The sequence below is a fragment of the Cydia splendana genome, chromosome 6, assembly GCF_910591565.1.
Source record: "Cydia splendana chromosome 6, ilCydSple1.2, whole genome shotgun sequence".
NCBI lineage: Eukaryota > Metazoa > Arthropoda > Insecta > Lepidoptera > Tortricidae > Cydia > Cydia splendana.
In genome coordinates this window covers 14813335-14831016 of record NC_085965.1, presented here as the reverse complement: position 1 = coordinate 14831016, position 17682 = coordinate 14813335, and the positions used below count along the sequence as shown (strand labels likewise).

Below are 17682 nucleotides of genomic sequence, written 5' to 3'. Positions count from 1 at the left end.
AAATTAATCTTAGCTAATTTGGTTGGAAAAATAATTAATTATATTTTTTTTTCAAAATCTTTGTATGGCGCGTATCAGAAAAATCGAGTTTTCTCCGAAAATAATAAGTTAACCGTAATATCCTGACAGATGATTTTAAAACCAATTATTATTGATTTTTCCACATAATTAGAATTTTCCTACGGGGTGCACTTTTTTTTTTAAAAATCGATATATTTTTTTATATATTTTTTTTTGTTTTAATACGGTTATACTCGTTATTTTGACTACAAAAAATTAATTTGAGTTTGATCGAACCAATAACTTACGCGTAGTGAATTTTTGTTCTAAGCAAATGTATGGAGCGTACGAGTAAAACGGTTTTTTTTTTAATTAAAGGTATACCGTAATATCCTTGCAGATGATTTAAGTACCAATTATTAAGGATATTTTAATATAACGCGAACTTTTCTACCGTATGCACTTATTTAATAAAAGATATAAAACTTATTTTTTCATGCTGAAATAGCTTTTTCTCATTGTTTTAATCAAATAAATAATAAACATACAAGAGTTACAAGTAGAAAACTGAAAATAAAACCATTACATCCTTTACATTATTACCCTTGTATCCTCTTTATTACATTATCTTTGTACTTAATGAAACAGTATTTAACAAATGACACATTGACAACTGATGAGTCTAAAATTAATGATCATTAATGAGGTCTGGTTACAATCGTTACTAGATACTATGAATGCAGTTTAATCATTAAGGTTTTAATCATTATGCTTATAATTAGACGTAGAACTAATTACAATAACAATGATATAGAATGGTGGTGTTCATTAGTACTTGCAATAAATAGGTAAGGGGTACATTTTATATTTTAGTTCATCTTGAGCTTCTTAACCGCTAACTTATACGACCATAAACCATGGACAGTCTTATTAGAATAGAATAGAATAGAATAGAAAAACGTTTATTGCAAAAACCATCTACATACAGCACCACACATATAAATTTAAAAAAAAAAAGAGGATCTTATACACTAAACAGTTTAAACTATTATTAGCTTAACTAACATGCAATAATAATCGTAGTATTGATGCTGCTATAGAGGCTACAAATGGACACCACTCAGCATATGCTCTAACATAATATATATGCTATAGCGCTGGTCTTCCGTGGAGCCCAGGGCAAGAAGATAGCTCAGAACAGTAAAGGCAGTGTCAAAATGTGATTCGGTACTTAATATTTAACACAAATTAGAAACTTATACATGAAGAAAAAGGAAAAGAAAAAAAAAAATTGAAATTTGATATGGAAGTGAGTGGGTTGGGAATATGTAAATATATATAAAAGAAGTCAGGCAAGGCATGTATTTAGTATAATATTAAATATAGTGGATCATATATACATAAAAAAGGGAACTCGAATAAATAAAGAATTAAAATAATATAAAATTTGTGAGTTGGTAGTTGTAAATCGGTTTATAGAAAAGGCAACGATCGACGGTTTTAACCAACAAAAAATATACATTATGCACAATATCACGCCGGAAGTAAGTAAAATATACCTATGAAATGATTTAACTAAGATGCATGGAACGCTAAGAACACGGCAGTTGCAAGCTGAAAAGATATTGTTTAAATTTAAGTTTAAAAGTGTGTAATGTTTTTGAGTTACGTATTGGAGGGGGTATGTTGTTCCAGCATTTCGTGGCAGAATAGCGAAAACTGCCACGAAACGCTGCACAACCGCCGTGCCTCGGACAGAGAAGTCGAATGGCATCTCTCATTGGGCGGGAGGAGAACGACAACTTGTTAAAAAGGTATTGGGGCTGCTGAAATTTTACTACACCGAAAAGTAGGGTCGCAAAATGCAACGATCGACGTGCTTCCATTTTCAAAATCTTACCACTGTTAAGATAAGGGGTGACATGAGTACGTGGAGGGATGGGGAAACAGAAACGGGCACAAGCATTCTGGATGCGTTGAAGGAGTGCCTTCGAACGAGCCAGTAAGCAACCATTAATCACAGTATCGACATAGTTGAGTTTGGATAATATTAAAGTGTCGCATAGTTTTATTCTAAGGTCGACACTGAGATATTGACGAACCTGGTATAGTACTTTCAATCTATAGTAGCAGTTTTTAGCGACATCGAGTACATTTTGTTCAAAACGCAAGCCCTCGTCTAAGAGTAGGCCAAGGTTACGTGCTGCAGAGACTCGTTCGAGGCGTTCCCTCCCGAGCATAACATTAATATCAAAGCTGGTGACTTTGTCAACTTGGCCTTTAGTGCCAAGCACTAGAAACTTTGACTTGTTGGGGTTAAGGACTAAGTCACACTGTCCAGACCAAATGTCGATACGATCAAGATCCTGATTCAACAGCTCCACAGCAGTTTGTGTCTCCCGGGGATGGAACGTTTTATAAATTTGTAGGTCATCTGCATACATGTGATAGTGACAGTTCTTTATACAACTCGCAATGTCTGCCACGTACAAAATAAACAAAACGGGACCCAGGATCGACCCCTGAGGGACTCCGCAGTTTACAGATTCATTTAAAGAGTAGTCTGTTAGTCCAGAATAATTACGAAGCCCAATTTTCTGCGAACGACCAGAGAGATAGCTATCAAACCATTTTACGGTTCCGACGTCGAAACCATAGTAAGCAAGTTTAGACAGCAATAGCGAAATATTTATAGTGTCGAAGGCACGGGAAAAGTCTAGGAGGACTAGGATAGATGCCTCTCCTTTATCCTGCGCTGTTAGTATGTCATCGATCACGTCCAGGAGTGCCGTGGCTGTGCTGCGCCCTTTCCGAAATCCAGACTGCTTATTTGGTAATATGTTATTTGCTTCTAAAAAATCTGTTAATTGCCGACATACCACTTTTTCTAGAATTTTCGACACGAAACACAGAATGCTAATAGGCCTGAGGTCCTTTAAGTTAGTAGGTTGAGGTGTTTTGGGTATAGGCCTAACTATCGCCGATTTCCAGTCATCTGGGAAAACACCAGTACAGATGGATTGGTTGATGATGCTTGTGATGATAAATAGGGTTCTAGGCAAGGTAAGTTCAACCATATCCAGCGTGATGTTGTCAGTGCCTACTGCATTGCTTGTAAAGGATTTAATGATCCTCAAAACGGTGCTTTCATCTACTGGTTTTAACATGAACTTCGCAGAACCAAATCGAAAATTACGAACTTGGACTTGTTTGTTATCCTAAAATCTCAAGGATCTAGTTTAAATCACGAAGCTTTGTTTGAAATAGTGCTAACTAAATCAAACCTTATCAGAAGAAGATCGTGACACCTTGAAATAATTTTGCCGAAGATTTACAAGAGCTGCTACTGACAGATGGAAGAAAAGCCAACGGAACACAGAAAAATTTAGAACAATGTATGGATCTTGGTTGAGATTTTAGGATAACAAACAAGTCCAAGTTCGTAATAAGCCTGTCCATGGTTTATGGTCGTATAAGTTAGCGGTTAAGAAGCTCAAGATGAACTAAAATATAAAATGTACTCCTTAGGTACCTATTTATTGCAAGTACTAATGAACACCACCATTCTATATCATTGTTATTGTAATTTGTTTTTACGTCTAATTATAAGCATAATGATTAAACTGCATTCATAGTATCTAGTAACGATTGTAGCCAGACCTCATTAATGATCATTAATTTTAGACTCATCAGTTGTCAATGTGTCATTTGTTAAATACTGTTTCATTAAGTACAAAGATAATGTAATAAAGAGGATACAAGGGTAATAATGTAAAGGATGTAATGGTTTTATTTTCAATTTTCTACTTGTAACTCTTGTATGTTTATTATTTATTTGATTAAAACAATGAGAAAAAGCTATTTCAGCATGAAAAAATAAGTTTTTTATTTTTTATTAAATAAGTGCATACGGTAGAAATGTTCGCGTTATGTCAAAATATCCTCAATAATTAGTACTTAAATCATCTGCAAGGATATTACGGTATACCTTTAATTTTTCAAAAAACAACCGTTTTACTCGTACGCTCCATTCATTTGCTTAGAACAAAAATTCACTACGCGTAAGTTATTGGTTCGATCAAACTCAAATTCATTTTTTGTAGTCAAAATAACGAGTATAACCGTATTAAAATAAAAAAAATACATAAAAAAAAATAAAAAATATATATCGATTTTTCAAAAAAAAAGTGCACCCGTAGTAAAATTCGAATTATGTGGAAAAATCAACAATAATTGGTTTTAAAATCATCTGTCAGGATATTACGGTTAACTTATTATTTTCGGAGAAAACTCGATTTTTCTGATACGCGCCATACATTAATTTTGAAAAAAAAAATATAATTAATTATTTTTCCAACCAAATTAGCTAAGATTAATTTTGGTACATAATAAAACCTAACAAAAGCTATTCCAATAAAAAAAGTTCAAATTTAAGACTTCGGTTTCTATTTCTATGGAGGCCGATTTTCAGCCCACCGTGCACCGTGGCATCATAGTATTACTAGGTAGATATTGGAATCAGTTAAGTATAAATCGAAGTTTTGATTGTCATTTGGAAGTAATTGTTAAAGGGGTGCTACAAATGAGTAGTAGGTAACAATCTTTGAATGTTTGTTGTGACTTGATGATGAGTAGACATTTGGCTGTTTATAAAAGTGAGATGAAATTTGTGAATTTCAGCTTACGTTAAATTACCTTTTAGGTTAAAAATAAATATATTTTAGACTAATGTATGTCAAAACTGACTTGTTAATATACCATTCGATTAACATTATGTTTGGTTATGTCGCCTTCGTAATGTTTCATACAATTTTATTGGCCCTTGCGCGTAACAGGCAACTGTATCGATCACGATACAATATTCTACGCTCAATTAAGGGTCAGTTCAAACTTGTTTTAACAAGGAATCGATTTAATATTGTTTTTAATTTTCTGATGATATCAAACCAAAAAGTTAAATGAAATAAAACTTACGATGATTTAGTCAATATTAAGATTCCAATCTCGTAACGTTTCTATTCTGATTTATAAGCGGTTATTCCAAATGTGGTTTGATTGATCCCGTTCTACTCTTCGCCGTCGCCATTCGAAAATCTTTCTGTTTTAGTGGTCATCGAAAATGTTACACTTAAGCCATTGCACTAAATTGCTGACTCTTGGGTCCGCTGCAATAACAATGTACCCGCTCGAAAACAGCTTTTGTTTAGATTATACATATTAAACTTACTTCGCTTAAGGAACTTCTGTTACTAACTGTACTTACCAACTGTCTTTGTTTTGCTTTTGGCGTTTGTTAAAACTTGCTTACTTTTCTTATCTTTTGTATGTATGGTAACATTGGTAACTCTTGTATTCACACAAAGACACAAATGTGCCACAGTATAGACAAAGACTAGAGCAAAGTCATAAAAGAGGATGAAAAAAGCAAAAGTAACAAAATGAAAAAAAAAAAAGAATTATATATATACATATAATAAACACGTCAACTTCGGTCCTAAAGGCACAGCTTCTTTAATTGCCCTTTAAATGAAAAATTACTTAAGTCCTGCAATCTCATTTTAATGTTGTTTCAGATACCTACCTACCTAATGATGTCACGGACAAATTTTAGTATTGTATCGCAGACAACGTTTTCATTTTATGCCCACTGACTAATTTAAAAAACGACTAATTGGCATAATGGAATTTTGCTTAACGTGCCAAAGAAACCATCTGCGAGTTGTGTTGTCTGCGAAACGAAAATCAGTGAAATTAAGAGTACGCTGGTTTCCTCGAGGAATCTAGTCGCCAGCACACGCGCTAATCTTGGAAATACACGGTCTGCTCAGCTGTGATAATAAAGGCAAACTTTCTGTACCAAGTATTCCATTATGTTGCTATCTCTATTTTGTCCATTGTCTACATGTTTTAGTAAAACGACTGCAATGAAAACTAACAAGAAGCAAAAAGATTACGAAATAATTGATTTCCATATGTAGTTGAAAAACTGGTTCTTGTAATTTGACTCACAAATTTTTACCATGAGCTACTAAACAAACTGTTCAATGTCAAAATTATTTACAAACATTAAGGCCTAACATTAAATTTACCTACAAAATGAAATACATCATAACATAAATAAAAGCTATTTTTGATCGGCTATGGTGACTGCTTACCATCAGGCGGGCCGTATGCTTGTTTGTCACCGACGTGGTATTAAAAAAAGAGTTGTAGTCAAAGTACATTCATAAACATATTACATGCACACATACACACACACATAAGAGTATTATTTCACATTTAAAATACAAGCAGCTAAAAAATCCGTTATCCTTTCCGATGGTACCTCATAATATTTATTAGGGTAGCTGATGTTCTTCGATGTTTATTCAATTATTTACGAGCATGAAATATGAAGAGTTGGACAAATGGACAATGCATTTTTCCAGCGATCTAAACAGGACATCACACCATTGATGCCCTAAGGACACCTAGCGAGTGTTCCCTAACACAGCCAGGCACAAATGAAGATAATTGATCATCTGCAGTTTCCCGGCTCGTCCTGGCACGAGTACGTCGTCCCCTGTTAAAGGAACTCATGAATATAGATGGCAGCACTGACAGCGTATTTCCTGTATTTACCTCGGGGGCGGTGACGTGTGGCTCTGTAAATGGTTACGGGCATAGGGCCCGTATTGGATTCCGATATTTTTTATCGCAATCGAATTTACAGTGGGATCGAGGGTGTGAACCGATCGGAATATTTCCCTTTTATTATTTCGGGTGTATAATTTTGAGATATCGGGCATTTTATGAACTTGGTCGATAAAATTAATAACACCATTCTGTATTAAAATTAATGGATATTTAATTTATTTTTAAATAAACATACTTTTGGTTTATTAGAATCACTTTATGTTGTCTCTTTAACTGTACTCCTTGAATTATATACTTAACTATAATACAAATGCGTGAATGTTTAATAGTTTTGATGAAGAACATTCGTTTTTAAAGCCTGTGTTATTACACGACTGCCCAAAAGGGGTGTATTGTTTTCAGGTTTCATGTTTTTACTATTGGTTAATATCAGGTAAATAGTCCTCTTTTATTAAATCACTTGCACGTTCTGCTATCATTATTGTCGGTCCATTTGTATTACCACTTGTTAACGTTGGCATTATACTAGCATCTATTACTCGAAGTTTACTAACACCGTATACTTTAAGCCGACTATCAACTACTGAAGTTTTATGAGAAGTACCCATTCGGGCAGTGCCTACAGGATGATAAATAGTCAACACCATATTAATAGCTATGCACTTCCAATACTCTTCACTGTCAAGGTCGAAACTATTACAAGCTGGCCATTTCAGTCTGCCCAAAAAGCCGTTGATGGATGTGAAAAATGAAGTCTTAACTATTTTAGTCAACATTCGAATACCATCAGATGTAGCCTGCAAATCTCTTGGGTCATCAAAATAGTTAGCGTAAATAAGAGGGGCATCCTTTGGATCACTTGTACTTAGAGAAATATTTCCTTTCGAATATGGATGCAAATTATGAAAAAGATACAAATAAAGAGCGTTATATTTACTATTTTCGACGATGGAATCAACTACCGCCGATTTGTAAAGACTTTTAAAATAAGGTTCTACTTTTTCGGATTTTTTAGGAAATACACCTACAAGGTTTTGAAATTGTGGAAATTTTGAATCTTTAGAACGGCCATACAGCGAAAGTACATTTTGTATTGTATTTGTTGCGAAGTAACCAGTGCTATTTTTTAGATAAGTTTGATACTGAAGCTCGTCATATGTCGAGTCTTCTTCTCCAGGTTGGTTTCCGAAGATTATAATTGGTATGTAAATATGATCTTGGAGATTTTGACCTACAGCCGGTAAATTTATAAGACTAGTGATTCCCTTGGATTTTAAGTGGTTTCTAGGACCAATACCAGACAACATCAGTAATTGAGGAGTATTAATTGCTCCAGCGCTCAATATTACTTCATGATTTGCATAAAAAGTAATTTCTTTTTTATTAATTTCTACCTTCACTCCTATAGCTTCTAAAGTTATTTCGTCTATTATTATTTTTGTAACTAAGGTATTTTTTAATAATTTGAAATTGTCTCTGTTCTGTATTGGATTTAAATAGGCCTTTGCTGTACTTTCTCTACGTCCGTTTACGGCTGTCCCTCCATAAGGGCCGGCTCCCAATACGTTTCGTTCATTAATATCGGCAACTGCCTTAAAACCAATTTCATCCCATGCACCTAATATTGCTTGCGTAAGCTCTTCAGATGTACTGTTAAAATAATTAATACCTAAAGGCCCATTTTGTCCATAAGCCTTTTTAACGGCAGGATTCCTCAATCCATTTATGTTCTGAAAAGATTCAGCTTTCTTGTAGTATTCACGAACAATTTTTGGATGCCACTCCTTATTTCCTCGGTCATACCATCTTTGGAAGTCAGCGTCGTTGCCTTTGACATAGATCATCACGTTCATGCTGCTACATCCCCCTAACATTTTTGCTCGTGGCCAATGCACTGTCTCATTCACATTGGCTTGACTAGTTTTTCCAGTATTAACTGTAGTATAGTTCCAATCGTATTCCGTATTTAGTAACTTGTTATATAATGCAGGGACCTGGAAACAAAAATACAAAAAATATTTAAAATCTTGTAAAACTAGAATTTCATATCTTCTCTTTAGTTATAAAACAACTTACAGTGCTCTCCACCGGTGGATCACCTCCAGCCTCGATGAGCAATATTTTCCATTGCTCCACCTCGCTGAGTCGGTTTGCGACTACACTGCCGGCTGATCCCGCGCCGATTATAATGAAGTCAAATTGCTCGAAATCTGGAAAAACCCACATTGCAGTCAGTTTACATTGTGTATTAGGTAAGGAAACGCTTGGAACACATCTTTTCATTAAAAAGTAATAAAAAAACTTGAAAAGCAGATTTAATTGAATCACAAACCTAGCTCATTAAAACAAATGTATCTTTGACAGAAGTCGACCACGACACGAGGTCTAAATCACGGCTAAAAGTGTATATACTCGTACACGTTTGTCAAACATTGTATTACCATGAACTATTGCGTTTGGTGGCCAGTCTTCGGTGATCTCGCAGTTGGCAGCAGCAACAATAGCAGCAAAGACTAATATTTTAAGAACTACCGCCATGTTGTACTGCATGTTATTGCTGGAACAAAAAGGTAACATGAGGTTTGTATTTATACCTACTGTACCTATAATGTAAATATAAATTACATCAGTAGGTACAATACTTATAGTTACAAACAAGACACATTAAAAAAATTAACTGTAATAAAACTAAACTAAGCCACAACTTAGTCAAACAACTCGTCCCGTGCCCTTCTAGACGCAAAGGTGCCCATCACGCTCGCCGCGTTGTCGCGCTGAATCGCGATAGACAACCTCTGTATCAGGAATAACCCGGAACGAGGGTCATGACCTCTCTCCCTCAAACACCGCCCCAATCCCAATTCGCTCAAAAAATATTACGTATTTACATTATATCTTTTACGGGTATATTATATAAATAAAAAACTGTAAAATAATTTCTACCGTCAATGAAAGCACTGTGTCATCGAGACGTTTTTATTAGAAGTGGGGTTTATTAGATATGCATTATAAAATATAACTTCTTTGAAGAAATAAATATTAGGTTGATAAACAACCAATAATACTTTTAAAAGTACCTAATACATTTTAGGTCGACTCATTATAACTAATAGAAACTCTATAAATATAAACCAATAATAAATACATTGCTACTTTTATATAAGTAATATTGGTAGTAAATAAGTCACTGGTAACTGAGGAGTTGTTAATAATAATGTAAACGCGCTCTAAAAGTTTATTAGGTAATAAGTAGTGTTACATTGTAATGTTCATGAAATGACTTACCGTAGAACTCTCACAATTATTAAAAAGATGAACAAAAACACACACATTAATATAACTTAATCTAAACTATTACTGTTTAGAGCACAACTATAAAATATCAACTTATATGGTTCTTAAAAAACAACGATTAAATGCAACATAAAGTAATATGATTGACGTGTTATTCCTACTTATTCACTAGTAATTATGCTCTTGAGAACCAAAAGATGCCGTGCCAGAAGTTAAAGGCGCCAATGCCAAGTGATTAAAGTTTAAGGTTACCCGGATTTAGCATATTGGGTATAATGCGTATGCATTTTAATTCATGGATAATTAGTGCCTACATAAAATAACACTTAAGTCCGCTTCATACGATCAAGTACCTATTAGACGTATGTTCTATAATGACCTTGACTTTGACTGTGGGCTCTGAGGATCATCTATTCATCCACTTTGAAATTGATATAGTAATAGGTGCCTACCTGCTACATTAAAGGCTGAATTATAATCAGTGATCGTAAATTTTCCAGCAATTTTGGTGCAGCATTGTTGGTTAAAAGCATATGTATGCCCTACTCTAGGTGGAATAGATAATTAGGGTTAATAACAGTAATATTAACCTTAGCCAATCCTCTCTCTAGAATTTTTTTTATGAACATCCTTTATTTTTACTATGCGGCACCAACATTGCTGGAAAATTAACGATCACTGATTATAATATGTACATATAAACAAAAAAAAACAAAGTCATAACGTGTTTGTTCTGGTTTTGACATTTTTCGCCCGTGCATCTTGCTTATTTATTGGTACGAACGTGCTGCGCTGCAAGTGGTGACATATCACTGTCAGTAACAAATTAAAAACCAACTGCTAATGTTCTATTGTCTCTCTGTCCAACAGTAACACAAACAGAAATCGCGATGTGACACGTATAAGTTTTTATCACATAGCTTGCGACCGTGACAGCTGTCATTTCCATAAAATGATTTATAATTTAAAAACGCAAAATAGGCAAAATATGGATTGAGATGACAGCTGTCACCGCAGCTCTGTTTTTGATATTTTATGATGTTAATTTCCTTTGTTAGTTATCCTCTCTTACTTTACTATTTTATTTAAGTATAGCCGATGAACTTGACTTGACTGATGAATATAATAAATTATCAATTAGACTTATATAACTTTCTCAAGCTAGCAATCGAAATGCAAATATCTTAGACGAACAAATCAAATTAAAAACAACAAAGATAAGCCCTAATAAGTTATGAATTCAGACTTGTTGTTGTTGTAAGAATTGTAAGTTTCCAACAACTTATATTTAGGTAGAAAGATTAAAATACAATAACGCTTTTATCGTAATTCAATATTATTCATAATCAACATTTAGTGCGATTAAGGTAATCAGGCGCTATGTCGGGAGTCGTGGAAGACAAGGGGAGAGGCCTTTGCCCAGCAGTGGGACACCTTAATAGGCTAGCAGAAAAAAAAAGGTAATTACAAATTAAATTTTCAAGCTGCGTATTATTATTTATCTGTCCCGATGAGCAGTTAAACTTTTTTTATAAGGGTAAAATTTTAATAATGGGGGTTTTCAGCAAACATTGTATCAAATAAAGTAATTTTGCCAGTCTGTGTTTACTTGAGCGCTCCATGAAAAGCAGTGAACCTTTTTTATTAGCAATGTACACATTTTTTATTAATATTAAAGAGCTTGTTAAGTGTCTGCGAAGTATTTTTTCCAAACTGTTTTAAATTCGGCCGTTGTGATGTTTATGTGTACAGTTTTAAATTGAACTTTTATTGGCTAGAGCTTTAGTGATATTTTAAATTAAAAACACAATTTCCAATAAATAAAAACCCATTGGAAATATTAACTCCTTAACTTAAACAATTTCACTTTAATAATTAAGGTTTAATTTTTTTTTAAGTTATTTTTATTCATTATTCGATAGCGTGACGGGACGTACGCTTTTGCCTTAAGTGTCATTTTGTATGGGATTTTGAGTTTCCAATACGTCCCGCTTGGCGTGCTGTTCAATATCCCATACAAAAATAGACGTACAAACGCTAACGCTCGTCACGCTATCGAATAAAATTTACACCTAAGGGTTCTCAAATTCCTATACAAAATGACACTTAACACAAACGCGAACGTCACGTCACTCACGTCACGCTATTGAATGAAATTACAAAAGGGGTACTGTTCGCAAGTTACCTTTACGATAACGAATTAAAAAGTTTTCCGTCGGTGCAGAGTAAATAATATTAGAAACAGTAACATAAGAGCGTTATGCAAGCTAAGGTTTTTTAAGTAAGGCTTTTTTATTTATGTTCACTTTCACCAGCTTACAACTTTGATTAAAATTATTGCTGTCTATAGTTATGTATTACGATTACACACCATTCATCATCATCATCATAGGCCTTTTCGTTTATAGCAGACGATTTATGGTGTAACACCGGAGAAACACCGTTTTTGGTGGCTGAATAGACCGATGCGAGACCGACATGGTCTACCACAGGTCTGACAAGAGAAGTTTGCCACACACCATTATTAACTAAAATATTTAGATGACTTATACGAAACAAATATCCACCAAGCCTTCCCGTACTATCGTTCGTTTTTTTTAACATTAGAAAAAGACTACGCGATCTTGACGTGTCTTTTAATTAAAAAACGCTTTTTAAAAATCAGAAACTATTACTTATGAAAGCAAATGAATGTAACTAATCGTATATGATTCATAATTGTTATATATTTGCCGTGACTTAAGTATTTTTAAAAAGTGTTTTTCAATAAAAAGACACATCAAGATTGTTTACCTTTTTTCTAATGCTAAAAAAACGAACTATAATGGTAGCACGTTGTGGACACGCCGCCTCAAGTTTTATTAATGTGTTTCTGGCTTGATTACGCACAACAAAATGTTCTAGTTTATCATTGATTTATGATATTTTTTATTTACTAATTGGCACGCGCTTTGGACCAACTTGAAAAAAAAAATGATGGCATAATTCCGTACTGATAAATACTGAGCACTGTTTCTCAAAGGTTGAAATTCAAACGCTGTATGTTAAGTACCTAATTCAGTTTATACTGCCTTCGTTACAGTAAGGCGAAACACGACTTTGAACGTCAACCAATGTTGCCATGCTGCGAAGGAGAGGGGGTCGATCGAGGAATTTATTTGCATATACAGGATGATTCAGGAGACGTGAGCAGGACTAACAATGCGCATTTAGTAAATTATAAGCAACTTTTTCGTATCAGTATTAGTGAGGTTAATTTTCTAGTCGTGTTGAAAAAAAAATTAATTTATTTATTTACGACATATATGGTCACCCTAAAATTAGAATACTAACTAAACTACCGATATTCTGTGTCAAATTGAATGTCATCACCGTCTGGTTACATTTGAAAACTCGTATTTCACTCAAGTTGTACAGTAGTTTATTTTCTTCGTAATCAAAATGCTGTCATTACGGTTAAGGAGGTTTTATGTTTATTAATTAGGTCTTGTTGGGTGACCATGATTGTCTCTCTTCAATCGGTCCCTCATTGCTGAGGATCGTGACTCCGTTTGATTCCGTCAACTAGTTGTCTCCATCGGTCCCGTTCTGTAGCTTGGTGGAGTGCGTCGCTGACAGGTATTTTTAGTTCCTCCGCTATTTGGTCCGACCATCGTTTGGGACTTCTACCCCTAGGCCTTTTTCCCTCTATTTTACCGGTCACGATAAGGCGTTCCAAATTGCTGGTATCCCTGCATGCAACATGGCCAAAGTACCGCAATATAATATATAACAAACAACATACAATACAAATTACACATTATTAGCGACACTGGGTAAAAATCATCACTTTGTCTGGCCAGTGATGATTTCTACCCAGTGCTTTGTCATGGGGCAGTCCAAGCGCTCAGCGAACATGCTCAGGATGGTGTTGGAGCTGCCGCGCACTCTGTTCAGCAGAGACGCTACTCTCTTCCTTCTGACGGCGTGGAAGCCATCAGTGCGCGCCTCTGCGAACATACTTGACGCACTACAGCGTCGCGGCAGCTTCATCAGCACCCTGAATATGTTATTGTACTGTACCCTGAGCGCATTGTATGTGCGTTGTGTATGACTCACCCACAGGCTGCCAGTGTAGAAGGTTTGGCAATAAGCCCTAAATAATGTTATTTTTACTTCCTTCGTACACTGAGCGAACCTGCGAGCAATCATGTTACCTCGCACAGACAAGGCCCTCCTCTCCCTCTCTATATCCGCATCATCTCGCAAGTCCGGCGTGACCATGTGCCCCAGATATTTAAACTGGTCCGCTACTTTTAGTGGAACGCCACCCAACACTACCGGAGGTACAACTGTAGGGTTATATTTATTCGATTTGAATATCATAACTTCACTCTTTTTTGAGTTGTATCTCAGGCCATGTTGTTCGGCATAGTTCTCACATTTATTAACCAGTTGCCTAATTGCATTGATTGAGGGCCCCAGCAGCACCATGTCATCAGCATAGCTAATGTTATTGATGCTGACACCGTCAATATGACATCCTACATGCGTGCTGCTGAGCTCCTCGATCAACTGGTTTACATAAAGGTTGAACAGAATCGGCGACGACAACCCCCCTTGTCTGACACCACACCCAAGCCTATACTCATCGGACATGGTGTTCACCCATCTCACCTGGTTGACCTGGTTGCCATACCAATATTTTAAAAGGGTAATACATTCTACTGGCACGGTAGTACGGCTTAGCTTTTCCCACAGTAGGTGGTAAGCAACCAGGTCAAAAGCCTTGGACAAGTCCAAGAAGCAGGCGTAGACCGGTGTTTTTCTGTCCTTATAGTATCCGATAGTCCGCTTAAGACACACAATTGCCGTTTCCGTGGATGATCCAGCTCGAAAACCAAATTGTGCGTCATGCAGCTTGACGTGTTTTTTAAGCTGTTCATTAAGCAGGCTATCGAGTACCTTTGAGGTTACAGTAGCTAAAGATATAGGCCTATAGTTTGTGATGTCGGACACGTCGCCCGTTCTGTTCTTGATAATGGGCACAACCACCGTTCTCATTAGACGATCCGGCAGATACGCATGTTGCAGACATAACGTAAAGAACATAGCCAACACTCGAGGAAGATGAACTCCAGCATATTTGAGGTGTTCAATGCTGAGACCATCGTGCCCCGGAGACTTACCGCGCTGCATGGCCTTTATGGCTCCTGCCACATCTTTGGCAGAGAATTTAATGGTACTGTCTCCCACAATGGTCTCACCATCGAAAATCCCCGCCTCCTGGCCATTTGCAAGAGGTGACTTTACAGTGAACACCTCCCTGAAGTTGTTGGCTATGTCCCTGGAATCGACTACGCCTCCGATGCTCACAGGGACTCCGGGCACTACGTTGAGTTTCTTGGTATTCTTCCAGAAGCCTTTAAAGTCCTTCGCAGCGTGGTTCATAGCGAGAATGTCCCTTTTTACCTGCTCTTGCCTGTCCTGACACCATTTAAGCTTGGACTTAAAGACCCGCCTACTCCGACACATGCCTTCGTAGACAGGTCCTGAGGACGGCCTCCCAGCCTCAACCCACCTTAAAAACGTTTGCCGAGCCTCCCTGTGAGCACAAGATACGTGTCTACTCCACCCTGCAATATATCCTCTCTTTTTCTTACATTTCTTTTTCTTACTCGACTGTTCGGCTGCTTTTATTAATATATCAATTATTTCATTATACATTTTGTCCAAAACTAATCTATGTTCTAATGTACTATATCCATACTAATATTATAAATGCGAAAGTGTGTCTAGTCTCTCTGTCTGTTACCTCTTCACGCGTAAACCGCTGAACGGATTTAGTTTAAAGGCATAGAGATAGCTTGAGTCCCGGGGAAGGACATAGGATAGTTTTCATGTCGGAAATCATCCCTAAAGAGAGTGAAAAGGGGGGTGGAATTGAGAGAGTTAATAAATTGCCTGATAATTGATGTAGGCAATTAAGCTTATCAAATTGAATGATTGCTATTACACTTTATCCAGGCGCTACACTTTAACTACTGTTACTGGTTCCACGCAGACAAAGTCGCGGGCAAAACCTAGTTAAATATAATCCCTAACAGAAGCTGGTTTTAAATTGAATGTTTATTAGCTACACTTTCGGTAATAATACGTATGTAGGTAATTTAAATAGGTAAGTACCTACGTATATTTTTTTGTAAGTATGTCGGGGTGAAATATAATATATTTGTTATGTACTGTAAGTTTTATAAAGAGATATTTACTCACGTTTGACTGCGATTTACCGGTCATGTAATATTTAGCCTCATGTAGCTGCGTCGTACGTTGGCTGAAAAACGAGACTTCCGTAAAATTGCCACATATAATATAATTTCAAATCAAAACAAATTGGGAATCAACACTCAATACATAATCACACTCCAATAATACATTGTTAAAATATTTCACATGTAGGTAATTAAATGTGACACACGTCAAGAAAGTAAAGTAAGTACTTACCTACTGAAACTAGAAAAACAAAAATGGTTGTTGCGTGCTTTATGATTGTTTACATTTAATTAATAAGCATACTTACCTAAATCTTACAATTGCGTTGTATTTAGAAACGACACCTCAATATCAATATAGGTAATATCAATTAATTATGAAAATTAATGCATCTAAGTCACATCACACGTCTGCGTTGCCGCTTTCATATTATTGAGATAGGAGACTGAAAATATGTATAAATCAAATTATTATCATAGCTTTAAATTCTAAATACAGGAGGTCAATTCGAACTTACATTCCGATATCAAAATGATGTCATTTTGTTATCATTCGTGCGTACATGGTATTGTTCGTAAATTAATGAAATCCAACAAACTAACTCACGTGATGGGCCCCGCAATCTATAATAAATTACCCCAAAATATAATTGAAGCGCCTAGTTTGTCCAGCTTTAAATACCGCCAAAAAACTGGCTGAGCGCCCGTTCTACAATCACGAGGAATTCTTATTGAATAATTATGAGTATTAATTATTATTTACCCACTGTAATGTTGACTTTTAACCGTAATAATTACCTAATTTGTTTTAACCATACTTATATTATTTATTGATTATTCTTAATGTTATTCCTTCCTTATTTTTCTTCCTTGACGTGTAAAATGACTTTTATGACGAAGATTTATTGGTACGAGCGTAATGCCCAGGCGAATGATAACAAAATTGTTGCATAATTTTGACATCGGAATGTCAGTTGGAATTACCCTCCTGCTTATTATGATTATTCGTGCGAAGGTCGGGTTTTTATCTTAAGTAAACTGCTCATAGTTATACCTACTTATTGTTCAAGGTAACGTGGATATTCAGAGAAATACGACAGTATATATCGCTACTCTTACCACTGAGTAACTATTTTAAAATACTAAATATAGGTAACGTTCTAAAATATAATACACAAACACTAACAACCGCGTGGGTTTCAAACCCTGCATTACACTACAATATATAGACAAATATAAGAAAGAAAACCGGACAAGTGCGAGTCGGACTCGCCCACCGAGGGTTCCGTACTTTTTAGTGTTTGTTGTTATAGCGGCAACAGCAATACATCATCTGTGAAAATTTCAACTGTCTAGCTATCACGGTTCGTGAGATACAGCCTGGTGACAGACGGACGGACAGCGGAGTCTTAGTAATAGAGTCCCGTTTTACCCTTTGGGTACGGAACCCTAAAAATAACATGTTTGTCCAGTACCTAATGTATATGCAAAGAGAATAGAG

At 35.8% G+C, this 17682-nt stretch overlaps 1 protein-coding gene and 2 long non-coding RNA genes across 3 annotated transcripts; 1 reads left to right on the top strand and 2 right to left on the bottom strand.

The window, feature by feature from the left end:
* Window positions 1-212: 212 nt before the first annotated feature.
* On the bottom strand, window positions 213-4480 carry LOC134791870 (uncharacterized). The gene is made up of 2 exons (XR_010144354.1): window positions 4047-4480; window positions 213-589 (listed from the first exon to the last, which is right to left on the bottom strand). It is a non-coding gene; the product is annotated as an uncharacterized LOC134791870 (long non-coding RNA).
* On the top strand, window positions 3536-3880 carry LOC134791869 (uncharacterized). Its single transcript, XR_010144353.1, has 2 exons — window positions 3536-3597; window positions 3685-3880. It is a non-coding gene; the product is annotated as an uncharacterized LOC134791869 (long non-coding RNA).
* Window positions 4481-7037: 2557 nt separating the features above from the next.
* Window positions 7038-16213, bottom strand: LOC134791472 (ecdysone oxidase-like). The gene is made up of 4 exons (XM_063762504.1): window positions 16183-16213; window positions 9078-9193; window positions 8713-8846; window positions 7038-8630 (listed from the first exon to the last, which is right to left on the bottom strand). The coding sequence occupies exons 2-4, from the start codon at window positions 9184-9186 to the stop codon at window positions 7053-7055; spliced, it is 1821 nt and encodes a 606-aa protein (XP_063618574.1). The 5' UTR covers window positions 9187-9193; window positions 16183-16213; the 3' UTR covers window positions 7038-7052.
* Between the last annotated feature and the right edge of the window lie 1469 nt (window positions 16214-17682).